The 26,185-nt window shown below is 36.3% G+C and overlaps 1 protein-coding gene across 1 annotated transcript in view; it reads left to right on the top strand.

Moving 5' to 3' along the window:
* The window catches only part of itpr3 (inositol 1,4,5-trisphosphate receptor, type 3), a 37,912-nt gene extending 11,911 nt beyond the window's left edge, over positions 1-26,001 (top strand). Inside the window, exons 8-58 of the mRNA XM_067413920.1 lie at positions 2-148; positions 1,167-1,262; positions 1,351-1,389; positions 1,503-1,642; positions 1,756-1,855; positions 2,548-2,708; positions 2,865-3,006; positions 3,119-3,280; positions 3,432-3,604; positions 4,125-4,244; positions 4,324-4,506; positions 4,723-4,974; positions 5,521-5,665; positions 6,659-6,803; positions 6,977-7,170; positions 7,249-7,369; positions 7,905-7,959; positions 8,053-8,218; positions 8,492-8,668; positions 8,750-8,827; positions 9,744-9,863; positions 9,953-10,075; positions 10,228-10,428; positions 10,733-10,984; positions 11,205-11,330; positions 11,414-11,539; positions 12,050-12,170; positions 12,258-12,439; positions 14,097-14,245; positions 14,371-14,479; positions 15,479-15,566; positions 15,721-15,896; positions 15,983-16,145; positions 16,242-16,390; positions 16,742-16,942; positions 18,377-18,487; positions 18,567-18,662; positions 18,743-18,844; positions 19,111-19,197; positions 19,299-19,379; positions 20,649-20,841; positions 20,981-21,103; positions 21,251-21,423; positions 21,512-21,676; positions 22,399-22,588; positions 22,745-22,828; positions 22,914-23,035; positions 23,122-23,287; positions 24,072-24,232; positions 24,442-24,603; positions 24,708-26,001. Coding sequence (XP_067270021.1) covers positions 2-148; positions 1,167-1,262; positions 1,351-1,389; positions 1,503-1,642; positions 1,756-1,855; positions 2,548-2,708; positions 2,865-3,006; positions 3,119-3,280; positions 3,432-3,604; positions 4,125-4,244; positions 4,324-4,506; positions 4,723-4,974; positions 5,521-5,665; positions 6,659-6,803; positions 6,977-7,170; positions 7,249-7,369; positions 7,905-7,959; positions 8,053-8,218; positions 8,492-8,668; positions 8,750-8,827; positions 9,744-9,863; positions 9,953-10,075; positions 10,228-10,428; positions 10,733-10,984; positions 11,205-11,330; positions 11,414-11,539; positions 12,050-12,170; positions 12,258-12,439; positions 14,097-14,245; positions 14,371-14,479; positions 15,479-15,566; positions 15,721-15,896; positions 15,983-16,145; positions 16,242-16,390; positions 16,742-16,942; positions 18,377-18,487; positions 18,567-18,662; positions 18,743-18,844; positions 19,111-19,197; positions 19,299-19,379; positions 20,649-20,841; positions 20,981-21,103; positions 21,251-21,423; positions 21,512-21,676; positions 22,399-22,588; positions 22,745-22,828; positions 22,914-23,035; positions 23,122-23,287; positions 24,072-24,232; positions 24,442-24,603; positions 24,708-24,830 — 7,221 coding nt within the window. The 3' untranslated portion in view covers positions 24,831-26,001. The remainder of the gene's footprint in view (position 1; positions 149-1,166; positions 1,263-1,350; positions 1,390-1,502; positions 1,643-1,755; positions 1,856-2,547; positions 2,709-2,864; positions 3,007-3,118; positions 3,281-3,431; positions 3,605-4,124; positions 4,245-4,323; positions 4,507-4,722; positions 4,975-5,520; positions 5,666-6,658; positions 6,804-6,976; positions 7,171-7,248; positions 7,370-7,904; positions 7,960-8,052; positions 8,219-8,491; positions 8,669-8,749; positions 8,828-9,743; positions 9,864-9,952; positions 10,076-10,227; positions 10,429-10,732; positions 10,985-11,204; positions 11,331-11,413; positions 11,540-12,049; positions 12,171-12,257; positions 12,440-14,096; positions 14,246-14,370; positions 14,480-15,478; positions 15,567-15,720; positions 15,897-15,982; positions 16,146-16,241; positions 16,391-16,741; positions 16,943-18,376; positions 18,488-18,566; positions 18,663-18,742; positions 18,845-19,110; positions 19,198-19,298; positions 19,380-20,648; positions 20,842-20,980; positions 21,104-21,250; positions 21,424-21,511; positions 21,677-22,398; positions 22,589-22,744; positions 22,829-22,913; positions 23,036-23,121; positions 23,288-24,071; positions 24,233-24,441; positions 24,604-24,707) is intronic.
* Positions 26,002-26,185: the final 184 nt, after the last annotated feature.

The following is a 26,185-nucleotide window of genomic DNA, read 5'->3' as shown; positions in this document are numbered from 1 at the left end:
GGGAGACGTGGTGAGACTTTTCCACGCAGAACAAGAGAAGTTTCTGACCTGTGATGAGTACAAGGCAAAGCTACATGTGTTCCTGCGAACAACTCTGCGTCAGTCTGCTACTTCAGCCACCAGCTCAAATGCATTATGGGAGGTGGAGGTAAGAGTATCCTCATACATTGAATTCTACATTTAAAGTTGCACTGTCATTTTTCCGTCCACTAGAGGGCGCCTATTCAAAACAAATGCGTAGGTTGATGACGCCAAGTTTGAGCGCAGCATCTTGGAACGTGGTCTTGACCTCACAGCCGGTGGAAAAGAATCATTATAGGACTCGGGCAGAAATCATGTTCACGGATGCGATTATTAACGTTACTGTAGTATGAAGCAGAGCAGGACGTGTTTTGGAGCTGAGCAAGGTCGCGGGAGCAATTTGTTGCCGAATACACGGCTCGCAGGACTTTTATTATGACGGGACACGGTTGCGGGTGCAATTTCCGCTTTTCTGGTCATGAGTATAAGGTAACACAGCTCTGTCATTAGATACATTAAAGTGTGTTTAAAATTATTTTATGATGTTACTCTGTGCGTTCGCTCAGCGGCTGCTGTGACATTTGTTGCACACTGCTAAGAGTAAAGCGTTTCTGCCAAATAAAACCGGAAACTGAGAGTAACGCAGATATGACACAATTGACTGGCGACTCCCTCAGATGTCCCGGTTCATTGGTTAAAATAGCAATTTTCGCAAAATTTACAAATAGTTGGAAATATTTAAGATATTGTAAGAACTCAGCCGAACAAAATTTAACACTGGCCTAGTGGCTTTTGGATATTTTACTGCAAAAATACTACATAGTGGACCTTTATTGGTAGGATTTAGATTTGGACGTGTGTAGGGGTGCATACTGAAAAGAGCCAATATACATTACGTAAAAACATTTTTTTGTGTGTTTTATATTTAGACATTTATTCAAAATAGATTCATGTTAATATTATAACTGGTTAATATTATGTATTATTGCATGCAATATGTTATTTGTATGCCTGTTGTCTCAATCTTTTGTTTAATGTGATCGTGAAGGACTAATTAATAAAGAATATCACAATTTTGTTATTGTGAGGTGGAAAGGTGCTTCCATAATAACATGATGATTATTGTTTGCTTTGTTTTTTTGTAGGTGGTTCACCATGATCCATGCCGTGGAGGAGCAGGGCATTGGAACAGCCTCTATCGATTCAAACACTTGGCCACAGGAAACTATCTTGCTGCTGAGGTAAAACTTTCCACATTTACAGAACTCTTATATATGGTTTAATAATATTAAATTTTTTTATTAATGGGATTTTTTTTGTGTGTTGCAGGAGAATCCAGGCTACAAAGAAAACATCAGTGATATAGAGGTTGGATAAATGGCATTTTCAGTATGACTTGTTGCTATATGATAACATGATGGAAAACGCTTTAATCAGGAGTTGTTAGAAACTTAGTGTGTCACTGGTCACTTTGTCCATAGGTGGACAGTAGCCGTATCAAGCGAAGCCTTGGAGAAAGGATAAAATACAAGCTCGTAGCAGTGCCTCATGGGAATGACATTGCCTCTCTTTTTGAGCTGGACCCCACCACATTGCAGAAGACTGATTCATTTGTGCCAAGGTATTTAATTAGATGCTTTGCTTTCTCTCTTTCTCTCTTTGTCTTGTTGCATTCTGTGGGTATAAGGACTTCTCTTGATTTACCCCCTGAATATTCATCTCGCCTGCCAACAGAAATTCTTATGTTCGATTCCGTCATCTGTGCACAAACACTTGGATCCAAAGTACCAACATTCCCATTGACATTGATGAGGAGAGGCCCATTCGATTAATGGTGAAATACTTTCTCTGTACCTACAGTACAATTTGTTTGACCATAAATTTTTAATGTCAATTATGTTAATGTTATTTATATCTGAAACATTTAATTTTGACATAATTCATTAACTTAGTAATTTTTAAAACAGGTAGAATTAAAACATCAGTCACATGTTTTACTACAGCTTTCATTTTATTAATTTACTGTATTTATTATTTATTTACTCTGCTTTTACTAACTGTGGAATATCACATAATTGTATTATTTTATTAATTATATTACTCAACAGTTTTAATTTAATCATTTTTTATATTTTTGAATCATAATAAATTATTTTGATTAATAAATTATACAAAAAAAAAAAGTAATTTTATACCAGCGATGCCATAGCTAAATTTTCAGCAGCCCCTTGTAAATCTAAGCTTCAGTGTCACATGATCCTTCAGAAAACATTATACTATGCCGATTTGGTGAAAATTTATATATGCATATATATATACATATATAGAAATTTGCACCAAATCAGCATTATAATGTTATATATGTATAACTATATATATAACTATATATATAACTAAATATAACTATATATATATATATATATATATATATATATATATATATATATATATATATATATATATATATATATATATATATATATATATATATATATTTATATGCAATGTGTCCTCTCCTCCTGCTAGCTTGGCACCTGCCCCACTAAAGAGGACAAAGAAGCCTTTGCCATCGTCTCTGTGCCGGTCATGGAGATTAGAGATCTAGACTTTGCGAATGATGCCAGCCTCATGTTGAGCACCGTAGTCGACAAATTCAACTCTGGTTTTCCCAGCCCTAATGACAGAAGGTAGAGTTGACACAACACATACTGTAAGCACCAAACCGGAGTCTCAGCCTTAGATTTTATACCTTGTTCTGGCATCCTTATCCTTGTGTGAATCTTTTTTAAATACTTCTAAAGTAAACCTATTGTCAGAGATTTGTGTGCCCTCTCTATGCACAGGTATGCCATTAAACTGCTGGAAGATGTGGTTTTCTTTGTCGTCGATCAGTCTAATAATGGCCAGCCTGCCCTGGAGGTGACAATGAACAAGCCCAACCGAGAGAGGCAGAAACTTATGAGAGAGCAGAACATTCTTAAACAGGTCTGATTTTCAACAATTGTTAATATATGGTGTGTCTACAGTTGAAGCATCTTGTTTAGTAAATTATATAATGTTCATTTAAACCAATCTTGTTGTCTATTTTCCTGTTTAGATATTTGGGATCATTAAAGCCCCATTCAAACAGAGGGGTTCAGAGCCTCCTCTGCTGACATTAGATGAGTTGTCTGACCAGAAATACGCCCCCTATCAGTACATGCTTAGACTGTGCTACAGGGTGCTGCGTCACTCACAGGAAGACTATCGTAAGAATCAGGTACTTAAATCCATACTAACACAGGTGCTTAAGAATGGTTAAGAACACATTAACATATTGCAAGAATGGTATCACTAAACAGCATTTAAAGATATAGACTTGATCAGTCAATATGTTGTTCTATGAGCCATTTTTCTCTTGTGCCTTATAGGAGCACATAGCCAAGCAGTTTGGAATGATGCAGTCACAGATTGGCTATGATATTCTGGCTGAGGACACCATCACAGCCCTGCTACACAACAACCGCAAACTGCTGGAGAAACACATCACTAAAACCGAGGTGGAGACCTTTGTCAGTCTGGTCCGTAAGAACAGGGAGCCCAGGTTAGTGATCAGATGGACCCTTTTTGTAAGTATTTATTGACTGATGATGACACTCATAAACATGGATTGCTATGAAAATTCACCTCCTGTGGGTTTAGAAATTCTCCCCATCCAGGCAAAGTGAGGTAGAAGAGAGAGGAAAAAAATGGCCATGAGAAAAATATTTTGAGTTTTATCATTAAGACAATACATAATGGTACATAGTAAAAATTACAGATCATCTCAAATGTAACCTTTTGACAGCCCACACAAATAACATACATACAATCCCTTTCTCCGATGTGTATAATTCTTCTTCTTATAAGGTTGTTACAAACCACAAATATGACGATAAGAAATCATAGATTTAGCCACTTTGTTCCTCTAGTTTGTGGAGTGCTGCGATGTGACCAGGATAGCACACCACCCAATAACATATTCCATTCACAAACATCCGAGTCGCGCCTGTGAACATCTCGCAAAATCTCTCACATCAAACAAATCTGATTGTCTGTTCCATTGTGTCTGTTTTGGTTTCCAGGTTTTTGGACTATCTGTCAGACTTGTGTGTGTCCAATAACGTAGCGATCCCAGTTACTCAAGAACTGATCTGTAAATGCGTGCTGGATGCCAAGAACCAGGATATTCTCATGAAAACCGAGTAAGTCTACGAAAAACCACAATGTGTGTCTGTCTTGGTTATGTGCTTGTGTGAATACTTTTTGTGTGTGTTTGTGAAGACGGCGAGCTGCTAAGGACACACAGCATACCTCTGAATACATGGAAGAATTTGGAGATGAGGACGAAGTTTGGCTGATCTGGTCTGAAAAGGAAAATGAGACCCACGAGAAGAGCATTCGACAGCTTGCCCAAGAGGCCCGTCAAGGGAATGTGCATGACGAAAATGTGCTGACGTATTACAGGTACTTGAGAAGGGAAATAACTACTGCTGTCAATAAAACATATTAACATTTTTTTTACAGATTGTGCTATATAAAAATGGACAGCCATGGAAATAACAGATTTTTTTTTTTAAATTATAACAACATGTTATTACTGGACAGTTATTTTAAATAAAATGTAGAAATGTTATCCTCTGCTTGCATCCATACAAATAGTTGTTTTATTTTTCTATCCAGGTACCAGCTCAAACTATTTGCACGAATGTGTTTCGATCGTCAGTATCTGGCCATAGATGAGATCTCAAAGCAGCTGGATGTGGAGCTGATTTCCCTCTGTATGATGGATGAGGCTCTTCCCTATGACCTGCGGGCGTCTTTCTGTAGACTCATGCTACATGCACACGTCGACCGTGACCCTCAGGAGCTTGTGACACCCATCAAGTTTGCTCGCTTGTGGGCTGAGATCCCTACTTCTATCAGCATCAAAGAGTGTGTTTACATATCCACGCAATCACATTATACTGTATTTTTTAAAGCATACTTTCAGTCTCTTATTCTTACCAAAACTGCATTTATTTGATCAAAATGACAGTAAAATAGTACTATTGTAAAATATTATTACAATTTATACTTGATAATGTAAATTAAATGTAATTTATTCCTGTGATGTTAAAGCTGGATTTTCAGCAGTTATTACTCCAGAAATAATTATAATATGCTGATTTGGTGCTCCAGCTAAATTTCTTACATATTATTATTCTTATGCTTAACATTTTATTAGAAACTGTGATAAACAAAAAAGCTGGAATTTTAAATGAAAGGAATGAACAACATTTATTTGAAATGGAAATCTTTTGTAACAATGTCAAAGTCTACTGTCACTTTTGATCAATTTAATGCGTCCTTGCGGAATAAAAGTAGCAATTTCCTTTGAACTTTTTATGGTAATTTATGCAAAGAAATGTTTTATATTGCATTATTCATTATTTAAACAATGAAAGGTGTAATCATGGTGTTTGCTGTTTTATGTTATAGTTATGACTCTCACCTGGACTATTCACGTGACAATAAAAAGAACAAGTTTGCCAATACAATGGCTTTTATGGAAGAGTACCTCAACAACGTTCTCATTGATGACCTGCCTTTTGCCAATGAGGAAAAAAACAAGCTAACTTATGAGGTAAAGTTGCATATTGTTATTAAAATTAATTGTCAAGATGACAATTCGCCCTGCAACTCAGTCTGGAAACCTGTACATTCATTTCTACTGCTTCTGTTACACTTGCGGGAACAAATCAAAGACTGGATTATACACCTAGCGCGCTATTGGGTGTTTTAACACAATGACGGATAGAGAAGCGATGGGTCCTGTTGATCACACCTCTTGTGGTCTGATTGATTAAAGGACTATCTAATTTCATACAGAGTCATTTGAATTATGCTCGTTTATCACGCCTCTTGTGGTCTGATTGGTTGAAGGACTTTCCAATTGCATACAGATCCATTTGAAAAATGCTTGTTGATCACGCCTCTTGTGCAGTTTAAAATACATAGCAGACTCCCCAGAGCAATGTTCAATCTTAAACTGAGCTTGGTCAGGTTATAGCCAGACAAGTGCTGCCTCCCAAATCACATACTTTCTGAGAAGGTACTACATTTGAATTTACTTAGCGACCATAAAAAAAAAGAAAAAAGAGTATGCACTATATATTATATTTATGGGTAGTATGAATGGAATTTGGACATCCCCCATGTTGTCATTTACGTCACTTCACCTCTATTCATAAATTCCCATCACATTGGCTCATGGGATAGGAAAGTTTTCATTGAATGTGCACTTCAGAATCTCACCGGGATTTCATCTGAGGGCTCTTCACATAATGTTTTTTGAATACTGTGTATTCATACATGCTACTCTTTTGGTGTAGTGTTTTCATTTAGGGATAGGGTCATGGTTAGGGTGGGGCTGGGCCTAGAGGTCAAGCTCCACCCATTGGTTTTGCAGTGAGCAGTCTCGCAGATTACATTTAACAAGTAGTAATGGGTGCCTAGTTGAGGTGTATTGTAAGTTGCTTTGGATGAATCATCTGTCAAAAAAGTAAATGTTACATATTTGAAACTAATATTCCCAAATCACGTTCACATATTTGCTTTTCTTTACATTTGTTTGTAGGTGGTGAGCTTGGCGAGACATCTCATCTACTTTGGGTTCTACAGTTTCTTCGAGCTCTTGAGGTTAACTCGTACTCTCCTGGGAATCATAGACTGCACTCCAAGTAATGCTACGATCAACCCACAGTTTAGCGATGATGGCAGTGGTTAGTATTTAAGAACAATATTAGGAATAAGTAAACAATTATTATATCAGTTATATAATTTGTCTCCTAAAGTTTAATTTTAAGATCCATATTCTTTTTTTGTGTATATAAATTAATAATTTGTGTTGTATCCACAATGATAGAATTAAACTTCCTTAAATCATTCTTCTTAGGTAAGAACGTCAGGCGTTCTATTCATGGCATGGGGCAGATGATGTCCACCATGGTTCTAAACCGGAAGCCGTCCCTTTTCTCCACCTCTGGTCGCCCTGGTGTTCTAGACAGCCAGGCTGGCAGTAAAGATAGCATTGACACACAGGACATCACTGTCATGGACACCAAACTGAAGATCCTGGAGATATTACAGGTAGATGGGGTTGAAAAAGATGGCTACTGGTTTGTGCTGTCAGTGCTGGTAAGATCTAAAATTGTTGGTTTTGTGCAGTTCATCCTCAGCGTACGCCTGGACTATCGCCTTTCCTTTCTACTCTCCGTCTTTAAGAAGGAGTTTGTGGATGTCTATCCTATGGGTGATGCGGATGCAACACATTATACGGAGCATGAGGGTAAATGATGTTTAGACAAATATACGAAATGAAACTGTATGAATGTCAGAACCTACCTTCTAATAACAAATAACATTAATGTAACCAATTAACACCATCTATACAATAACAATTCTTCCATTCTTCTGTGAACTAATCCTTCTATTCTATTTTTCATTTTTGTGTTTGTCTCAGAGCCTCGTTCTGGTGAGAGTGGCAATGTTTCATAATTTCTTGATTTTTAAAATGAATTCCTTAAAGATGAAGTGTGTAATTCTTTTATGTTAAAAAGATAAATAATTTCTCCTATCACTAAATATGTTTAATATGCAAGACAACTATTAGTAACCCATTTGTATTTTGGAAAACCTATTTGATTTTTGTAGTTCCATTTGATGGAATGCTAGTGGGGCAGAAATAATACACTTCACCTTTAATGGAAGACCATTTTAAATCTTTAAATTAGATTTAGATTAGAAGTAGTCATGCTAGAATTAGCTTTCTAATTGTGTTGTCTTATTATTAATTTGTTATATATTTTTTAATATTTCAACAGCTACCATCAACCTCCAGCACATTGGAGAGCAGGCAGAGGCCATGTTTGGAATTGGGTATGTTAATGAACAGTTCATTATATTTCCACATTACTGTTCATTAAAGTTAATACAGTGCTTGTGACCTATGACTTTTCTCTGACCGTACAGTAAAGGAAACAGCATTCTGGAAGTGGACGATGAAGGGGGACGAATGTTTCTGCGTGTTCTGATCCACCTTATTATGCATGACTACCCTCCGTTGGTTTCTGGGGCCTTGCAGTTGCTCTTCAAGCATTTCAGTCAAAGACAAGAAGTCCTCCACACCTTTAAACAGGTAGATTGTACAGCCCACTCAAGCATACAAACAACTTGCTTTTATTGGTAAAAAGATGTGCCTAAACACCCTCGGGTCAAACATCTGCAGATAAAGCTCATGCACATTCCCAGATGTGCAAATTCACATTTTATTGCCCATTTGCATTCAGCAAATAACAAATCCAGTGCCACAAAAGTAAAGAAAATGCTCTTTCAAGTGGTTGAAACGCAGTCAGTTTTTTAAGATCAAAATTGCTGATGTAAATTCTTCATCCTGCTATGTTCTCTTCAGGTCCAGCTTCTTATTTCAACTCAGGATGTTGACAACTATAAGCACATAAAACAAGATCTGGATCTTCTGCGTACTATGGTGGAGAAGTCTGAGCTTTGGGTCATTAAAAAAAGTAGCTCTGGTGGAGATGGGAAGAAAGACAAGAAAGACAAGAAAGACAAAAAAGAGGCTGCACCGGTCAGTCGTGCACTGCGGTTTGTGGGATTGTGTATAACGGAGTAATTAAGTGAAATAAGCTAATTTTTCTTTTTCATCCAGGTGTCTCCAGATGAGGATACAGATACTAAAAAACAGAAGGTTGAAAAGAGCGATGAAAGCTACCAGAATGTCAAAGAGGTGATGCTCTCAGTTTATTTCTCTGTTATTTATTTAATAATTATGTTAATTATTACAGTTGGAACCAAAAGTATGAAACATTATATTATACCACAGTTCAAAAGTTTGGGGTCAGTAAGATTTTGTTTTTTTTAAAGAATTAATGCTTTTATTCATCAAGGATGCAAAGTGACCAGATCAAAAGTTACAGTAAAGACAAAAAACGTCTATTGATCTTTCTAAGCTCTTTCTTTCTATTAATCAAAGAATCCTTAGAAAAGTTTCAATAAACATTGAAATAATGTACTTATTACCCCATTACATTACATTATAAAAGACTTTTGTATGCACACTTATATATACAAGACAAACCAAAAATTATTCAGACACCTGTTATGTCCACCTGGCTCAAGGTGAAGCAAAAGAAAAGGGGAGGCCACATAGACACATAGAACTCAATTTAACAAATAAACATTTAATAGAAAATAAGTCAAAATAATTATACAAAACTGAAGAAAAAATAAAGAAAAGAAAGCAATCTGGAACTGAAGAGGAGAAGATGAACAGCCTCAGTCCAAATCCGCCATTCCCTTTCTTGACTTAAGCACAATCACTGTTAATGCACAGCACCTGTTCCTGACGCTCACTCCAGAACATGGAACAGCGCCACCTGGTGGAAAAACACTGTAGGCCGTAACACCAGATTTTTAATTTAATTAAAAATAAATTAATGAGTTTTTATAAATTAACTGTGAGATATTATACCCAAAAATTCTTCATATAGTGGACTACCAGTAAAGTTTATACAATTTGGGTTTATATGTATTTTGTATTCAATATACAGAATATTTAAATGTGTATGCAAAATAATGGCACAGATGGATGGAAACCTATTAAATGAACAAACCAATATTTCAATGTTTTATCTTATCTCCAGATTCTAGAGCGTTTGAATAAAATGTGCAGTTCAGGTGTATTTAAGAAGCAACAAAGGCTGTTGAAGAACATGGGCGCACACAAAGTCATGTTGGACTTGTTGCAGATCTCCTATGATCGGGTTTGTGGTCTTTGTAAATCAGATAAAATCTGTACTAGATATGAAGCTCTTGATCTTGTCCCTAAACATCAGATTTTTTTCTTTAACAGAATGACACTAAAATGCTGGAGATCATCAAGTACACGCACCTGTTCCTGCAGAAGTTCTGTACGGGGAATCTGGAGAATCAGACCCTCCTCCATAAACACCTTAACCTCTTTCTTACACCTGGGGTGAGTGCAAAGCATGGAGGATAAAAAGAAAAACCTTCTTGAAATAGATGTTTAGTATGTCTATTATAATATATTATATTATATTAAAATTAAAAGTATTAATTGTCTATTATATTATATTATGTTTTTCTGTCTCTCTCCCTCTCTCTCAGCTCCTAGAGGCAGAAACAATGCAGCACATTTTCAGTAATAATTTCCAGCTCTGTTCTGAGATCAGTGAATCTGTGCTGCATCATTTTATCCATTGCCTTGCCACACATGGCCGCCACATTCAGTACCTCAACTTTCTGCACACCATCATTAAGGCAGAGGGAAAATATGTGAAGAAATGTCAAGACATGATCATGACTGAGGTTTGTGATTATGACTTAAGTTATTGTACAGTGTTTCATTTTAACAATTTGTTTAACTATTAAAAAGATAAGATATCTCCTTCAATTAAAATACTAAAAAAGTGTTATATTAAAACCAATATATTTTGGAGACCATTTGTTGTAGCGGTTTTTATTTATTTGATTGGTTGGTATCATGTTACAGTGCTTACTATTTTTGTTGTAATGATTAACAATGTATTTTGTTAGATGTATAATTTTATGATATTCATTATGAGGTATTTACATGTATATACAGTCTGATGACATCTCTTTTAACCATTAGCTTACAAGTGCAGGCGATGATGTGGTCGTCTTCTACAACGATGACTCGTCATTTGACACCATGGTGGATCTGATGACACAGTCGCGGGAAGGGGTGAAGGATGACAGCCCCCTGCGGTACCATATTTCTCTGGTAGAGCTGCTGGCTGCATGCGCAGAGGGCAAAAACGTCTACACGGAGATCAAGTGCACATCTCTGCTGCCCCTAGAGGACATGGTGAAAGTAATCACACATGAAGACTGTATCACTGAGGTAATCAGATGATAGCAGACATAGAACGGAAGCCTTATCCCCACTTGTCTGGAAGGATTATGTTCAGCCTCCCTATTTTGTTTGTTGTGGTGCAAGAGCCAATTCATTGATTCATTTACAGTAGCATTTATAGCATGAACATATTAGCAAACAAAAGCCAAAGCCAATGTTGCATGTAATGAATCAGAAAGATCAGGAATCTCCTCTGTGTGTCGTGCAGGTGAAAATTGCCTATGTAAACTTTGTGAACCACTGCTATGTAGACACAGAAGTGGAGATGAAAGAGATCTACACCAGCAACCACATCTGGAAGCTGTTTGACAGCTTCACTGTAGATATGGCCAGGGTGAGTCCACTGTACCACTGATGCTGGATAAGATGTTCTTTACTGAGTGGAGTTTATTTAACTTGGTTTGATTTGAACTCCAGGTGTGCTCCAACCGTGAGAAACGGATGTCAGACCCTGTCCTGGAGAAGTATGTGATTCAGGTGGTTTTAGACACTGTAAACGCCTTCTTCAGCTCTCCTTTCTCAGAGAACAGCACCAGCACAGAGGTGAGGCATCATCAAACTCTTATTTCTGTTCTCTGCCACATCTGCTTTTATCCATTGTGAGTACCACAGATTATTAGATTATTTAAAGTTCAGAACATTTTATAACATTATAAATGTCTTTACTGTCGCTTTTGATCAATTGAATGCTTCCTTGATTAATAAACGTATTAATTTCTTTAAAAAAAAACCTCTACTGTTCAAAAGTCTGGGCTCTGTTCACACTTAAAACGAACCCTGGTGCGATTGCTCTGTGAACACTACCATCCGAACGTACCAAACAAGCGGGCCGAGACTGGCGAAAAGATGGGTCTCTGTCCATTTCTAAATGAACTCTGATGTGGTTTGAATTAAATATGAATGCAACATTGACCAAAGACATGTAAACAAACCAAAAAGCAGAAAGATGAGACCCTACAAAGGACAGAATGATCACGCATATCATGGTGACATCGGGGGACTTTTAGTTATTCTAATTTCGTTCTCATTTTCTCTTTTTTTTGTCTCATTCAGGCTCATCACACCACTGTAAAACAGCTGCTGCAGTCTACTATGCGTCTGTTAGATTGTCCCTGGCTGCAGCCAACACAAAAAGTCCAAGTAGAGTTATGCATCCGAACTTTGGCAATGACTAGTAGGTCAACCTGCTTTCTAAGACAATAGTTCAAGGTTTTTGAAGGATGACGAGACAACTTATTTGTTTACCTGACTGTCTACACAGCAAAGAGTCGCTCTATCCCTCTGCCAGTGGAGCTGGAGGCACATGTCAACATGATGTTGAATTACAGTAACGCCCTCTCACTGTCCCGCTCCAGCCACAACAGCAAAAGCATGTCGCGCCTCACACGGCCTGTTGTTCCCACCAACCCTTGGGACTACAAAAACATCATTGAGAAACTACAGGTATGTGTTTTACAGTGTGTGTCTGAAAAAGAAGCGTCATGCCCATTAAAACTACTACTGCGGATTTTGGAGACAAGTGTCTTCCAAAAGAAATAATTTGGATCTTTAAAACATTAAAAGGGTTAGTTGCTAGATAGATAAAAAATGTGTTTGTATAAAAATAAAATACTGTGACCCTCTTACACTACACTCTTGCCTAGGGCACCAAGTGAGCACCCTCTAAAAGGGTGCATAACATCCCTGGACTGTAATGCATTCAACACAATTCACACTTCATGTTTTATATTTCTATCAATAATAATGTATCATAGTGTAGTAGGGTTAAAGGGTTAGTTTACACAAAAATGAAATGTCTGTCATCAATTACTCCCCCTCATGTTGTTCCAAACCCTGTAAGACCCTGTCATCTTGGAAACACACATAAAGATATTTTTGTTGAAATCCGATGGCTCAGAAAGGCCTCCATTGGCCACAATGTAATTTCTTCTCTCAAGACCCATAAAAGGCACTAAAGACGTTGTTACAAAGTCCATCTAACAACAGTGGCTCTACAATATTTTTTGAAGCAACGAGAATATTTTTTTTGCACAAAACCCCCTAAATAACAACTTATATATAGTAATGGCCGATTTCAAAACACTTCTGAAGCCTTGGAGCTTAATGAATCAGCGTATCGATTCATGATTCGGATTGCGTGTCAAACTGTTGAAATCATGTGCCTTTGGCGATCCGAACTGGTTCAATACACTGATTCATGAAGCTCCGAAGCTTTACGAAGCCGTGTTTTGAAATCGCCCATCACTGTATAAGTCGTTATTTAGTTGTTTTTTTTTAGCACAAAATGTATTCTCATCGCATCATAAAATTATTGTAGAACCACTGTTTTGAGATGGGCTATGTAACAATGTCTTTATTACCTTTTATTGGTCTTGAGTGAGGAAATTATATTTTGGCCAATGGATGAGCCATTGGTTTCAACAAAAATATCTTAATTTGTGTTCCGAAGATGAACAAAGGTCTTACGGGTGTCGAATGACATGAGGGTAAGTAATTAATGGCATCATTTTTGTGTGAACTAACCCTTTAACACTTTCAAGACCCACGAAGGTAGTGAAGACATTATTAAAATCAAGAATACTTTTTGTGCGCAAAAATCAAACAAAAATACTTCTTGTCTGTGTCAGTCTTCTACGCAGTTTACCCTCCTGTGTCAGCGTCACACACGTGTCGTGGAGCTCACTTGAACAGCTTTGACCGATGGCAATTCGGCTTTCTGGCGTAGCTTTGACTTAACTCGGAAGCGCTGGACTGTGTTTACTATGTCAACAGTGTAGGAGACTGGCACAGATGTGAAGAAATTGTTGAAAACTCATTATTTTTGTTTGTTTTTATTTTCGCTGCTTCATAAAGTTAAGGTTGAACCACTGTAGTCACATGGACTATTTTAACAATCTCTTTACTACCTTTCTGGGCCCTGAAAGTGTTAAATAAATAGCTGTCAGAGCGATCTCTGATTTCATCAAAAATATCTTCATTTGGGTTTTGAAGATGAGTGAAGGTCTTATGGGTTTGGACGACATGAGGGTGAGTAATTAATGACAGAATTGTCATTTTTGGGTGAACTAACCCGTTAATGTTTCTGTAACACTGCTGTCAGGATATCATTAACACACTGGAGGAGCGTGTGATGCCATTGGTTAATGCAGAGCTGTCAGTGCTGGTGGATGTGCTGCACCAGCCTGAACTGTTGTTCCTGGAAGGCACTGATGCTCGAGCTCGCTGTGAATCAGGAGGCTTCATATCTAAGTGAGTCACTCCTGTCTAAACTGTTAGGGATCAGTCAAATAATCCGAGATTATAAGTGCATCATGTAATATTACTGTTTGTGAGTATGTGTGCCTTCGTCATCTCGCTCCTTTTACTCTGTGCAGATTGATCCAACACACAAAGGCCCTCATGAATTCAGATGAGAAGCTCTGTATCAAAGTCCTCCGAACTCTGCAGGAAATGCTCATTCGTGATCTGGACTTTGATGAGAAGGTGAGATTAGATAATAAGGGAACCCTTTACAATAAGGCTTAATTTGTTAACATTAGTTAACTACATTAGTTAACATGAAATAACTATGAACAATTAATCTCAGAATTTACTAATATATTTTAAATACATTTTAAGGTCAGAAGTTGTTCATGTTAACATTAGTCAATGCACTGTGGTCACGTGCACGTGAACATGAGAATTTTTATGAACTAACATTTACAAAGGTTAATAAATGTTGTAAAAACATATTGCTCATTGCTAGTTTGTGTAATGCATTAACTAATGTAAACAAATGAGACCTTATTATAAAATCTTTCCAGTAATAATACTAATTGTATCACAATGTAATCAAATAATTTCTCATACAAATGTAAATGATCAAAATTAAATATTTATACATTTTACAATTATACATTACAATTAGAATGTATACAAATTATACATCTTAAATATTGTTTAGGTAAATTGGTAAATTATCCCATTTTAAAAATAAAAAATATATATTCTTCATTTTACTTTATATTCTAAAAGTATATTTGAAATATGAAATGTAATAGAATATACCTTATATTCTAATTTATAGCAAGTAAGATAAGTTTAGGTAAATTCTTAAATAATCAGAAACATTTGAGAGACAATTGTTACAGCACATTTTACATAAAGAAAAACTTCACCTACAGGAATTGCATAACTTGCTTTTGCAAATTGAGGAATGAGTTGAAATTATTTTCTGCAGATGCGGTGGACTGTTCTTAACCAAGAATGTTCCTTTGTGCTATTTCCAGAGGTTAGCAAAAAAAAAAAAAAAACTAAAAAACAACAACAAACAAAAAATGGTGTATTTTTTGGTTCTGGTTTATTTTGGGGTTAGAATTAGTATTTTTTTTTAATAGTGATTAGTTTAATTTTACCATGCAATTCAAAAGGAAGTCCATGTTTAGATGGCTAAAAGTGCATGTGAACAGTGAACATCTATAAAATCAATGCTGTCTTTTGCAGGGCTTTGCCTTAAGAAAGGTGTTACTCCAGAACTACCTCTACAACAACAAAAAAAACATAAAAGCAGAGCTTGTTGAACACAGTGGAGGTAAATGTGATTTTTAATACTTTGAAAGTACATTTTTACATTTTACATAAATTGTTCATAGATATCCCACTAGTAAAAGTGCTGACTTTTGACGTAGTGTAATTGGATCAGCACAAAACATTCACATAAAATGGTGGTGTCTGTGTATGTAAAGGCGGAGAGGGAGAGAGAGACTGGCTGGCAGTTGCAGCATTGCAGTGTCGTCTGGACAAAGAAGGTGGCACCAAACTTTTCACAGATCTCATAACCAGTAGTAAGAATGAGAAGATCTTCCAGGAGAGCATACAGCTCGCCATCTGTCTGCTAGAAGGAGGCAACACGGAGATCCAGGTAGGAAAGCTTGTGTCATGAAAATACTGCATTTAGCTATAGTAAGAAATACTGTACCCATCGTTTCCTATGCATATTTATAACAGAACTCCTTCTACAAACTCATGATGGGAGACAACAAGTCAGAGAAGTTTTTTAAAGTGCTGAATGACCGCATGAAGAATGCACAGCTGGACATCAAATCCACCATATCTGTCAATGTGGGAGAAATGACCAATAGAGCCAAAGATGATAAAGATTTAGAGACAGGTAATAACTACTTCAGTTTTATTCAATATGCCATTTCTAATAAATGAAACAAATGAGTCTACAAACATTGCTGGCTTTAACAATGGTTTCCTTCAGGTGCAGTAACATCCTTTGGCCAATCTGAACAGCCATTACAACCTGAGCAGCAGGAAGTAGACACAGAAATGGGCCCCTCTGTCACAATCATGAAACCTATCCTGCGCTTTCTACAGCTGCTCTGTGAGAACCACAATCAGGACCTTCAGGTCTGAACAACCCCTTAAATTCTTTCGATTACATTTTTTTCCGACTTCGATTTAAATTTAGAATCAGATCTGATGATCATGTCATCTAGGATGATTAGAGAATGAACAAAAGAGCGTCTTGTGCTTCAATTTGGAAATCGGACCTGCTCAGTGCCAAAAAATATTTAGTTACCTAGAAATAGTAAAAAAAATAAAAATAAAAAGTCCTGGAGCTTTGTCTATTCCCAGGTTTAGATTTGAAAAAAAGTATCCCAAATGGTCAGTGTAGTCTCAGGCTTTTGGACCCAACTGTACATAAATTATTAACCCCAGTCATTTAATTATGTTTTTTTAATTAATTATTTGCTCTAGAATTTTCTTCGCTGTCAGAACAACAAGACCAACTATAACCTGGTGTGTGAGACACTCCAATTTCTGGACATCATGTGTGGCAGTACGACAGGAGGGCTGGGGCTGCTGGGCCTTTACATCAATGAGAACAATGTAGAGCTGATCACACAGACCCTAGAGACCCTTACAGAGTACTGCCAGGGACCATGCCAAGAGAACCAGGTGAGATTATCAATTGCTAATACTGAAATTGTTTTATATAAAAATATTTTTGGCCATAGATGCTTTTAATAATCCACGGCTGAGAAGTTGCTTAATTAGCACTTTAGTTAACCCTAAAATTAAAATGAAGTCATCATTTCATTATTTCTATCTGACTCTGTTCGTGTGAATCTGTTAGCACCACAGTTCACTCTAACTCACCCAGAAACAGCGCAAAAAACATGAGAAATCAAGACTTAGAAAAGCATGATAAGAAGTACAGTGCAATCCATATATCCAGGTGATTATATTCGTTGTGTTTGTTATCACATTCTCATCTGTCAGCTGTTATTCTGACTGTCATCTGACAGCCGGAGTTCCGTTCTGGAGATATTGAACTCGGTAAAGAAAATACACAGATGCTTTTTGGGGATTTCTATGCATCATAATAGTCTCAATTTCTTGTGTGCTTTTTCTGGGTGAGTCGGAGTGAACTATTGTGCTAATAGAGTCACATGAACACGCAGTAGAGCACAGAAGACGAATGGCCAAGATCAAGATTTTGGTTTTATAATACATTATATATACATTATATATGTTTTTTATTTATTTTATTTTTTTACCAAACCCTATTGTATACCCTTAGACTGGGTGAACCCAGCCTGATCTTCCAGCGATTTGATTTCACCCTTCAACTCAGTCTGGAAACCTCTACATTAATGTATACTGCTTCTGTTAGGAACCAATCACAGACTGGCTTATCTACCTGACGTGCTATTGGCGGGTTTAACATGATGACGAATAGAGAAGCGATGGGTCATTGCCCGTTGGTCACGCCTCTTGTAGTCTGATTGGTTAAAGAACTATCCAATTGCGTATAGAGTCATTTGAATGAGGCTAGTCGAGCATGCCTCGTGTGCAGTAGAAAATAAAGAATGGACTTCCAAAACCAATGTTCATTCTTAAATTGAGCTTGGTCTGGTGATAGCCAGACAAGTATGCACTCAGAACACTTGGAATATACAGCACTTGTCTCATTGGATCATTCAGACACTTTTGTGTCTTTAAAAAGAAAAAAAAGCTTGATGCTGGTGCTATTCACTGACAATGTATAGACGAGTGCTATTTGGATTTTTTTTTATTCTTCTTTTGTGATCCAAAAAAAAGAAAGAAGGGTAGAACAACACCAGGGTGAGTAAACAATGACTTCACTGTAAAGTTCACTCTAAAATGAAATCGATCCTTTTAAGTATTTAATTATAAAATGGAGTAATTACAGAAAATGGACATTCAGAAAACATCAGATTCAGAAAGAGCTTTACCGACTGATTTACCAAAAAGGACACAAGCCGATATTTATTATTTATTTTTAAAGTTATTTTTGTCAGCGGAGACAAATTATCTAGCAAAACATTGTTTTTAATTCATGAAACCTCTTTTTTTGTCTCTCTAAAGACATGCATCGTCTCTCATGAGTGCAACGGCATTGACATCATCACAGCCTTGATTCTGAATGATATCAGTCCTCTCTGTCGTTACCGTATGGAGTTGGTGCTGCAGCTCAAGGTGAAGATAAAGTCAAGGTGCATATACAGGCTTTGCTTGAATCAATTTGGCTTTATAACTAATATGCGATTATTGTCAGGACAATGCCTCTAAGCTGCTCCTCGCTTTGATGGAAAGTCGTCATGACAGTGAGAATGCAGAGAGGATCCTGTTTAACCTTCGGCCCCGAGAACTGGTCAGTCTGGCTATGTCTTGTGTATTAAGTGTACAAGTGTAAAAGTAATATTTTAACAGTACTGTGTTGTATGTCTTTAGGTGGAGGTGATAAAAAAGGCTTACCAGCAAGAGACTGAATGTGAGGAGGGAGAGGTGTCGCCACGGGAAGTTGGACACAACATCTATATACTGGCACTACAGGTGGACCACTAAATCATAATGCCATACTGTTGTAATAATAAATACTGTTGTATTTTGAGAATTGTTTTTTTAACTGATATAGCTACTGATTATTTTTATGTTGTGTCCAATACTTTATATAAATCAAACATTGAAAGTAAAGTATGTTATTAAATATATTGTCTCAATTTTTAAATCTTTTATATATTATATTTTGAAATATTTACTTATAAATTCATTTTTCTGACTGGCAGTTGTAAAGTTTCAATGTTGTTGTTTTTTTGCAGCTTGCACGACACAACAAATCACTCATCATGCTTCTTAAACCACAAAAGAAGACAAAAGAGGAAGAAGAGGAAAGCATTTCCTCTATGGTAACAGACTTTACTTTTATGAAGCAAATTTTTCATACTTTCTAGAAAATTAAGTCTGGCATTTTCTGTTTTTGAGTTTATGCTTGTTTTTTTTATTCCAGCTCAACTTGAACAAGCAACAGCAAGAGGAGCAACAGGAGGATCCATTAGAGCACTATGACCATCAAACTGCTCAGATTGAGGTAATTGAAAAAAGATATGTGTGTGTATATATATACACACGATTTGTATCACAAATAAAGTTTTTCAGGTTTGTCAGGAAGGTCTAACAGTAGTTTTCAGGTACAGAAATTAAATAATCCAATGTATAATAACTACATAATCTTCAATGTATAAATTATCTAAAGATTCATTCTTGATTAAATGTACAAAGGTTATTCAGCAGTGAATGATTTCTTAGAGTTGTTTGATTAACATGAAAAACAAACAGCAGCAGGAATATTGCGACCCCATTTCGCTTAAAAAAAAAAAAAAAATATTATTTTTTTTTTACTTTGCACATGCCTCCGCTTCCAGCTAGGTGGAAGTATAAACATGGTTTGAGACACAGATTTCCATGTGTGCGCACAAAACTTCTTACACATCACGCGCAAATTCTCTTTCGCATCTTATTGCACTTGAATGTTTCAATTGCCAGTATAAAATGTGCAAATTATAAACTTTTGTGATGTCTTTTAAGCCAGTCCCGGGGCATAGTCTAGTCCTACTTGACCAACCCTGCCCAGTGCTTTCGTTACTGTTTTGTGTCAGTCCGAATTAGCCGAATTCGAGTCTCTGTTTAAACACAGAAGGCAATGTGTGCTGTTTCAGTCTCGCCTGCGTTCGAATGCATCCTGTGCAATCAACAACCGAGTGATGATACGGCACTTGCATCTAACACAATTTACAGAGAAGTTTACAGAGGGTGTCTTTTTTAACCAACACTGTGGTAACTCATGGGAAGCCAGAATGTTTCCAAACAGTAATGATATATGATGCGTGTGGCAGCTCTATCAGCTGCTTGTCTACTTTGTTTGCTATGCTGAACTGCAACACAACAGTACGTAAGGAACTGTGATGTCAACAACCGATTTACAACAGTTGATTTCTCAGCTTCTCTCATGTGGAACGCATGTGGAGCGTATTTACTGACAGAAACATACATTAACTAAAACTCTGTCTGCGTTTACAAGTTTTTTCCCCTTCAACAAATCATATATAGATGCATTGTCAGATTTGAACCGTGGGTGGAGAACGGTACGGTCAGATTATTTTACAGTATACTGTATACCCCTAATATATTACATTTCTTTTTGTGTATTGTAATAATTGCTCTTATTGTAATTTCTGCTCTACTAATGTTTCCAGTTACATGTTGTGGTTTAGTACTGGTTATCCTTTAAAATGTGATTACATTTTGACTGTAATTTTGAGAATTTGTGAAATAATTTACATTGGTATGTCACATGCAGATTGTGCGGGAGGACCGCAGCATGGAGCAGATAGTGTTTCCTGTTCACCCCATCTGCGAGTTCCTGACAGAGGAGTCAAAGATCCGCGTGTTTACCACCACAGAGCAGGATGAGCAGGGCAGCAAGGTCACACACTTCTTCGAGCAGACCTCCTTCCTGCACAACGAGATGGAATGGCAGAAAAAGCTTCGCAGTGAGTATTGGGCCTGGTGTGGTGTGGCTTATTCCCTAAAGAGCTGAGACCTCAAATGATGGCAGTACAAATTTCTACAAATATGTGCTTGAGCAAGGAGCTTTATACCAGGTTTAGTGTGATTGTTTGTGTGTTTTAGGCATGCCAGTGCTGTACTGGTTCTCTCGCCGAATGTCTCTCTGGGGCACCATATCATTCAATCTGGCTGTGTTCATCAATCTTATTATCGCTTTGTTCTACCCACATGAGTCTGGTCACTCTGGTATGTTTATGCGTGCATTACCTGTTGGTAGCTATAAAGTATTGATTGTATTATATTAAATGCTACATTTAGTATCAGTTTAAAAGAACACATTTATTGGACCAACAGCTGGCTTTGTAAATTGAATTGATTCTCTTGTGCCTCCAGGTAGCATAGATGCTTCGTTGCTGATTATGCTGTTCTGGGGTTTTGCTGGACTGGCTGTTTTGGGCCTGTTATCCAAGCGCTATGGGTTCCAGGCCCTCACTGTCGCCATTACCCTGCGCTGCATCTATCACTTCGGCATCGGGCCGAGTCTCATCATGATGGGCGCTCTAAATGTAAGTCTTAGAAAAAAGTGCTGTATGTTTGCTTAAATAAAAATGTTTTGTACTAATTAAAAATGTGCCTCTTTCTCTTTTTAACCAGCTCATCAATAAGATAGTGTTTGTGGTGAGCTTTGTGGGAAACAATGGCACCTTCATCATGGGCTACAAAGCCATGGTGATGGATGTAGAGTTCCTGTACCACTTGGCCTATGTGTTAACTAGCACTCTGGGGCTATTTGTTCACGAGCTCTTCTACAGCATATTGGTGGGTGTGTCAACTTATTTTATCACTCATACACCACCGTTCAAAAGTTTGGGCTCAGTAAGAATTTTTTTTATTTACTTTCATTCAGCAAGGATGTATTAAATTGATCAAAGACATGTACAGTGTTACACAAGATTCTTTCAATTAAATGCTCTTCTTTTGAACTGATATATATATATATATATATATATATATATATATATATATATATATATATATATATATATATATAAATATAAATCACGTGATGCTGAATGGCTGCTGAAAATTCTGCTTTGCCATCACAGGAATAATTGACACTTTAAAAAATATACTATTTTTAAATGGTAATAATATTTCATAATATTACTTTTTTCCTCTCCCTTTTTTCATTTTTTTTTTCATTTTTGTGATCAGATAAATGCAGACTTGCTATGCATTTCACTTGGATTGCTTTCTAAAACATTTAAAAATCTTACTAACCCTAAGTTTTTGAATGGTAGTATGAACTAGCTTGCTTTTTTGAATTGCTGATTGCCATAAAACTCTTTCCAAACACCAAATGCTACTGAAAATTTCTTTGGTGAATAAATAAAACACTGTTCTTGCCAGTGGAAACATAATATAGTTTCAAACTAATTGTGTAACTGTGGTGTGGTGTGATGTGATTGTTTATGACTGAAAGACACAGATCATCTACTAATCGTCTACTTCACCTCATGTTCCACTTTTATCTCCTTCAGTTGTTTGATCTGATCTACCGTGAGGAGACACTTTTCAACGTCATCAAGAGTGTGACACGTAACGGCCGCTCTATTCTCCTCACTGCTGTCTTGGCCATCATCCTGGTCTATCTGTTCTCCATCGTGGGCTTTCTCTTCCTCAGGAATGACTTCATCATGGAAGTGGACCGGCTTGCTAGCCCGGATACAGGTAAATTGCATACACCTTCATCTGAATAGTTTTTTCACCGAACAGTTGTTGCAGAAAAGGATCAAATCCAGCACTTAATAATGAAAACTAAAATATACCATTTATTATTTATTGATGCCACTTTGACAGGCTTAATGGTGCAATTTGTCCTTTTAGCAGGTACAGATAACTCTATGAGCAGCTGCAGTGCAGACGGATTGGACTGCACAGAGGAAACTGGGATGGTTGCACCATCAGAGGGTGAGTAGAACATTAAAAACAAAACAATAATTAATGATTATTGTACTGGCATCAAAACTCAGCTGATTTTTTTTCTGCTTTGCAGAAGACGAAGACAATACAGAGAGAGCATGTGACACTCTTCTCATGTGTATCGTTACGGTGCTGAATCATGGTCTGAGGAACGGAGGAGGTGTGGGAGATGTCCTGCGCAAACCCTCTAAGAATGTATGGAGACCCATAACCATAATCAAATATGTGCACATTTGAATACAAAATCCAACCAAACTCATGCAATGTTGTTCATCTTACAGGAGCCTTTGTTCCCTGCTCGTGTAGTATATGACCTTCTCTTCTACTTCATTGTCATCATCATTGTTCTCAACTTGATATTTGGTGTGATTATTGACACTTTCGCTGACCTGCGTAGTGAAAAACAGAAGAAAGAGGAGATACTGAAGACAACCTGTTTCATTTGTGGTAAGAAATCAATGGATACAAACATGTTATTGCTACAGCCTGATAATGACAGAATTTTTTTGTATATATATATATATATATATATATATATATATATATATATATATATATATATATATATATATATATATATATATATATATATATATATATATATATATATATATATATATATATATATATATATATTTGTGTGTATATATATATATATATATATATATATATATATATATATAAAACCCACCTTTTTAGCAGAGCTGTGGGTTGATTTGTTACTGCTTGATTACTTTTGTTTCAGTTTTCATTTTTCATTTAATTTAATTGTTTTAAATCTGTAGCACTTTGAGATTTTGTTTAATATGAAGTGTGTTACAAATAAAATGTATATGTATATGTGTATATATATATATACATATAAAATACATTTTATTTGTAACACACTTTATATTAAACAAAATCTCAAAGTATATATATATATATATATATATATATATATATATATATATATACACACACATACACATATATACACATATATACACACACATACACATACATATATAAGTGTATGTATGTGTATGTGTGTGTATATATATATGTGTATATAAACATATATGTGTATGTATGTGTATGTTCTTTGTTATGATACGAATTTGCTAACGTATTATACATTACAGTGGTGTGTGTGTGTGTGTGTGGGGGGGGGTTAATATGACCCAATATAAATCATCTGAAATCAGAGGACATTACTTAAATGAATTGCTCATTATTTGTATTTCAACAGGTCTTGAGAGGGATAAGTTTGATAACAAGACTGTGTCGTTCGAGGAACACATAAAATTGGAGCACAACATCTGGAACTACCTCTATTTCATCGTGTTGGTACGTGAAAAAAACAGAACAGATTACACTGGCCCAGAGAGCTACGTGGCCCACATGATAAAGGTAAGCTGCTCACACTCATCATATTAATAGCTATTACCAATGTTGTTTTAGTATTATTTGTATACTATTATAGTATTTATTAATATCTTATATTTTTTGTATGGCTATTTTGTTATGTGCTTTGTTCTAGTTGTTAGTTTAAAAAAAGTTTGTAGTTTTAATGAATTCTTGCTTCACCTTGCTATGGTTTTCTTGTCGCCTCTTGTTAGAATAAGAACCTGGATTGGTTCCCACGCATGCAGGCCATGTCTCTGGTTGTAACGGAGGGAGACGGAGAACAGAATGAAATGAGGAACCTGCAGGATCGGCTCACCTCAACCATGAAAGTGGTCACGCAACTCACAAGCCAGTTAACAGACCTAAAAGAACAGGTATGTTTCGAAATGTAGCTTTAGTCAGCACTGTGTTGGTACACTGGAATGAATGAATTTCTCAGATTCTATATAAAGTAATGGATGTGTATCTGTTCATTTAGATGACAGAGCAGAGGAAGAGACGGCAGCGAATGGGTTTTGTGGATGTTCAGTCTGGCTCTAACCCTGGGATGCCTCTGCCTCCTAGTGCTGCTGGAGGAAATCATCAAGTCTACAAGTCCTAATTCCTCCATCTAACCTTGCATTGACTTTATAGAAGCAATAATGTAATCCTATGATGCTGGTGTACTTCTCAATGTGGAAAAGTTGCGTTCAACTGTTGAAACGGATTGACGGAATGGATCTACACTCCTACTAAAGCACTACTTGACTGGATAGTCATTCTTTGAGGGGCTGATTACCTAAAGGTCTTAGTATGCACAAATTTTATATATTTAAAGTATATGAGGTTTTTATTTGATTTTTTTTTTTTAAATAGCATCTTTTGGTTATGATATTTGATAGCTTATCTTCAAAAACATTGTTGGATGTATGGATAAATGTAGCATTACTGTAAGTAAGGCTGATGTGTTTTTAGATTATGAATAATTGTAGTGTACTGATGAGTGCACATGCTGTATTTATAGGGATGAGCATCATGCGTCTGACTTGGTATGCATGTGAGATGATATGGGGAATATCATGATCTGTCTTAACCACATTATGAAGAATAGGAAATGTTAACACGTTACTTACTATAGATGAGTCTGAGGCGTGTAAATTGTGTGATGTATAGAAGCGTGGTTAAAGTTCATACAGCTTTAATTTTAAAACAAAGTGCCTAAAGTTGACTAAAAATGAACTTTTGCTCAGGAAAATAACATTTCTTATTTATTTTATCTGTCATTAAAAACTACAGTTCTGAGGACATCCTAATGGTTTTAATAGACACAATTCGTGTACATATATGTATGTGTCTATTTTATCATTGTACAACCAGTAGCCAGTTGCATAAACTGCCAAGACTAGTTTTACAAGTTGGTCATCAAATTTTGTTCATCAAGACTGTATGTAAGTCAGTTAAATTAAAATGTAGAATGGTCTAATTTGATACCCAGTAAGACCGATTACCCCTAACTAACAGCTAGTTGTTCATACTAGTCTTAACATAATGGCTTTGTTTATGCAACTGGCCCAGACTACATTATAAATCAAGGGCATTTCTATGGCCACAAAAAGAATGCTGGAACATGCTTGTTTTTTGGCCTTGTTAACACAGTGTGTAGCCTAATTGGTTGGTTGTACTATTGGTGTCAAATAATTCCCAATGTATTGCATATATTGTTTATGTTATGTTGATATGAAGAGCCTCACCACGTTTGCACAAAATACAAAATAAAACATTTCGCCATTTCACCTCTTGTATATCAAGATTATTAAACGGTAAAGGACAGAATACAAATTAATTATTTAATTTTTTTACAAAACATTGTTCGCAAATACATTTTGTATTCTTTACATAAAACTAATGATGTCTTCCAAATGAAACGAAGCAAAAGTAATTGTACTGTCCAATGATTTGACTTGTGTGAGATCGGTC

Source organism: Pseudorasbora parva, chromosome 13 (genome assembly GCF_024679245.1).
Source record: "Pseudorasbora parva isolate DD20220531a chromosome 13, ASM2467924v1, whole genome shotgun sequence".
NCBI lineage: Eukaryota > Metazoa > Chordata > Actinopteri > Cypriniformes > Gobionidae > Pseudorasbora > Pseudorasbora parva.
Note: the sequence above shows the minus strand (reverse complement) of the source record. Positions and strands in the feature narration are given on the sequence as shown.